Raw genomic sequence first — 3751 nt, 5'->3', positions numbered from 1 at the left:
CTTCCTCCTCTTCCTCTCTCCCTCCAATCTTCTCTGCTGAGACCCCCAAAATGGGCTCTGTTACACACTCTGCCCACTCTTCTCCAGATTTAACAACCTTGCTGAACTGCAGACTGTGCGCTTGGACCGGGAGGGGATTACCACCATCAAAAACTTAGAGGGGCTCCAAAATATTCACAGCCTCTATCTGCAAGAGGTAAGGTCTTATTCCCAGCCTTTCCTCTCCCCCCATTCCCTGTTGATTGAGTCTGTCTAATGTGAAAGTAGCCAAATGGGTCATTTTGTGTAATTCATGGTGTTTGGGTAGGATGTCCTTCCTTTAAATTATTTCCACATGATTGGGTAAGTCGGAATTGAAATAGTGATCTTCCAAAAGGGATTCTTGTCTTTGTTGTGTTGCTGTCGCTGTTGTTTTTCAGACAGGGTCTCACTATATATCCCGTGTTGGCTTCCAATTCAAGATCCTCCTGTCTTCACCTGAGAAGTAATGGGATAACAAGTGTGCACCACAGTACCAGGATGAGTCACTATTCTTTAGGCAGACACTAAAGCCTTTCAAATTACACAGCTCAAGCCCATTTCCTGTTTTGAAGATGATTCCTCTACACCTTTCAGATCCTTGAAGGCTAAGTGGTGTGGTAGCTGTATGATCTTCAGGTTGAATATACCCAGATCCCTTAAACTTTCCCCCACAGAAACTTTACATATTAAGTTGACATATGTTCACTGTGGCTGGGTGCAGTGGCACAAACCTATCATCCCAGGCTACAATAGCATGTGCCTGTCATCCCAGCAATTCCAGAAAGCACCAATAGGAGGATCACAGTCCAGACCAGCCTGGACATAAAGTGAGATCCTATCTTGAAAATAAGTAACACATACAAGAGCACAAAGCTCCAGTTCAAGTCTCAGAACCATAATGGCAAGAATAAAAGAGAAAGAGAGAGAACAAAGGAAAGAAAAAAAGAAGGAAGAGAGAAAAGAAGAAAGAAAGGAATGAAGGAGAAGGAAGGAAAGAAGGAAGAAAGAAAGGAAAGAAGGAAGGAAGGAAAGAAAAGAAAAAGCCGGGTGCTGGTGGCTCACACCTGTAATCCTTGAACCGCGATTCTCAGATCTCAGCCTCCTGAGTAGCTAGGATTACAGGTGTGAACCACCAGCGCCCGGCTAAAGGGCTTCTTATCCAGCTGACTTCAGCTTGGTCTCCTCCCCTCGCTTCCTTCTGCAGAATAAGATCCAGCGCATTGAGAATCTGGCGTGCATCCCCTCCTTGCGGTATGTGGTGCCAAGGCTTGGGTGGGGAAGAAATAAGGAGTAGGTGTGGGAAACTTGGCAATCCCTAACAACTGCTCAGAGTTCCCCCAGCCTGCCCCAAAGAACCTGTATTCACACTTATCATCCAGCCGCCTAGGCCAGCGACCCAGGACCCTGCATGGTATCCCCGCCCTTCCTCCAGCCATCCCAAGATTCACTTGTATCTCTGTCCCGTTTCCCCCCCTACAGCTTCCTGTCTCTGGCAGGCAACCAAATTAGGCAAGTGGAAAACCTCCTTGACCTCCCATATCTCCAGTTTCTGGACCTTTCTGAGAACCTGATAGAAACACTGAAGCTGGGTAAGAACGCCCTGGCCCCAGCTCACTGACCATGACCCGTGTGGCGGCCTCCCTGCCCCCTGCCTCCACATCCCCATGCCTGTACTCCCCACCCTGCTCTCCGACTCACGTACCAACTTCCGGGAGCTAGTCTAAGAACCTTACTTCTCTCTGCTGTGCAGATGAGCTCCCCCAGAGCCTTCTCATCTTCAACCTGACTGGAAACCAGTGCACCGAAAAGGAGGGTTACAGGTGAGGAGGGACTGAAGGTAGAACACACATCTACCGGCCACACCTCTCCCTCTGCTTGCAAACCTGGCAGCCCACGACCCCTTCTCCACACCCCCGCAGTCCATTCCTAACAGCTCACTAGGGCCAGCCCTAAGCCCATCCCCTAGTCTGTGATCTGCACGCCCGGGCGTGGGTACTGTGGCCCATGTTGTTGTGTCTCCCAGGTTCCACACTGGAGGCCCCCTCCTGGGTAGCTCTCTTCTTTCTGCCCTGCAGGGAGACGGTACTAGAAGCTCTGCCTCTACTCCTGGACCTGGACAAGCAGCCTGTGTTGGAGCGCTGGATCTCAGATGATGAGGATAAGGCCTCAAGCGATGAAGACGAGTTCCCTGAGCTGAGTGGCCCATTCCGTACAGAGCGAGGTGACTCTGTTGTCCAAGGTCGGGCCTGGGGGGAAAGCTAAGATGGCAGGGATGTCTGGGGAGAGATTCCTAAGCCCAGCCAGCACCTGGGCCAGAAGTGGTGGACAGTACCCAGCAGGTACATCCCGGGCATGTAGGAGGCTCATCCCAGTAGGAGGGAGCCGGCCCTCTTGCTGAGCCCCAGGCTCCATGGTCCACCCCCACCTTTCCTAGGCTTCTTCACAGAGCTGGAGAAGGACATGAGCAAGAACCAGGAGCGCAGACAGAAGGCTGCCCTGTCAGAACACATTCTGAGGATGGAAATCCAGCCTACCCTCACCGACCTGTCCCTGCTGCCTGGGGCGCCCATGACAGGGGACAGCCTCCCTTCTGTCACTACAGAGCCGGGGAAGGAGCCCCTCCCAGAAGCTGTCACTTCTCCTCCAGCCTCCTCTCTCACCAGGAAACCATGCAGGCTCTTTCGTAGGGGCCAGAAAAGCTCCAGCCAAGCAGAAACGGGGGCCCTGGGGGCCTCTCAGGTTGGGCCGCTTAGCACAACTAAAACTGTGACCAAAAGAACCAACAAGTGAAGCAGAGACTCTACTCTCTCTCCCTCTCTCTCCCTCCCTCTCCCTCTCCCCCCCCTCACACAGGAGTGAAGCCCCTCTTGTGCAGACCCCTCCCCAAATAAAGGATCTCTAGGCTTGTAATTCCTTTCTGGCTACATGGATGCATCTCAGGGGAAGGATAGTAATACAGGCATCAGGAAACAGAAAAAAAAAAAAAGCTTTGATAAAAAGCCTGATTCTAAACCAGGCACCAGTGGCTCACTCCTGTAATCCCACTCAGAAGGCTGAGATCTGAGGATTGTGGTTCAAAGCCAGCCCAGGCAGGAAAGCCCATGAGACTCTTATCTCCAATTAACCACCAGACAAGTGGTAGTGGCGCTGTGGCTCAAGTGGTAGAGCGCTCGCCTTGAGCTGAAGAGCTGAGGGACAGCGCCCAGGCCCAGAGTTCAAGCCCCACAACTGACCAAAATAAATAAGGAAAAAAGCTTTGATTAAAAAGCTTGATTCTAAACAAGCTCCCAATCTTTCAGGAATGACTCAAAGGGCTGGCATTCCTCCAGTTCCCTAGTTGGCTTCCTGGCTCCTGAGTGGGCAGGAAGCAGGCATCACCGCAGAGAGGATTCTTTTCCCTGGGGCACATTTCACTGCCAACCCAAGGAGAATGTTCTTCCCAGGTCCAAGCCAAGGACCTGCAGTCTTAATTGTCCCCACACAGTAGTCAGCCCCCAGGCAAGACATGATCTTTGGTGTTTGTGTATATTACATTGAGTTAGTGACACGCCTTTCCTGTGCTCCCAGCCCCTTCACCACCATACAGTGATGACTTGGAGGCTAACAAGAAAAGCTGGTAGCTCATGCCTGTAGCTACTCAGGAGGCTGAGATTTGAGGATCAAGATTTGAAATCGGGCTGGGAAGGTGGCTCAGTGGTAGAGTGCTTATCTCACATGCATGAGGCCCTGG

General features: G+C 51.7%; 1 protein-coding gene across 1 annotated transcript in view; it reads left to right on the top strand.

Annotated features, from left to right (window-relative positions):
• Lrrc46 (leucine rich repeat containing 46) overlaps nucleotides 1-2915 on the top strand; it is a 17663-nt gene extending 14748 nt beyond the window's left edge. Inside the window, exons 2-7 of the mRNA XM_013036844.1 lie at nucleotides 88-196; nucleotides 1226-1272; nucleotides 1501-1610; nucleotides 1772-1841; nucleotides 2097-2242; nucleotides 2456-2915. Of these exons, the coding sequence (XP_012892298.1) occupies nucleotides 88-196; nucleotides 1226-1272; nucleotides 1501-1610; nucleotides 1772-1841; nucleotides 2097-2242; nucleotides 2456-2811 (838 nt within the window). The 3' untranslated portion in view covers nucleotides 2812-2915. The remainder of the gene's footprint in view (nucleotides 1-87; nucleotides 197-1225; nucleotides 1273-1500; nucleotides 1611-1771; nucleotides 1842-2096; nucleotides 2243-2455) is intronic.
• Nucleotides 2916-3751: the final 836 nt, after the last annotated feature.

The sequence above is a fragment of the Dipodomys ordii genome, unplaced genomic scaffold, assembly GCF_000151885.1.
Source record: "Dipodomys ordii isolate 6190 unplaced genomic scaffold, Dord_2.0 Scaffold7, whole genome shotgun sequence".
NCBI lineage: Eukaryota > Metazoa > Chordata > Mammalia > Rodentia > Heteromyidae > Dipodomys > Dipodomys ordii.
This window is presented reverse-complemented; position numbering and strand designations above follow the sequence as displayed.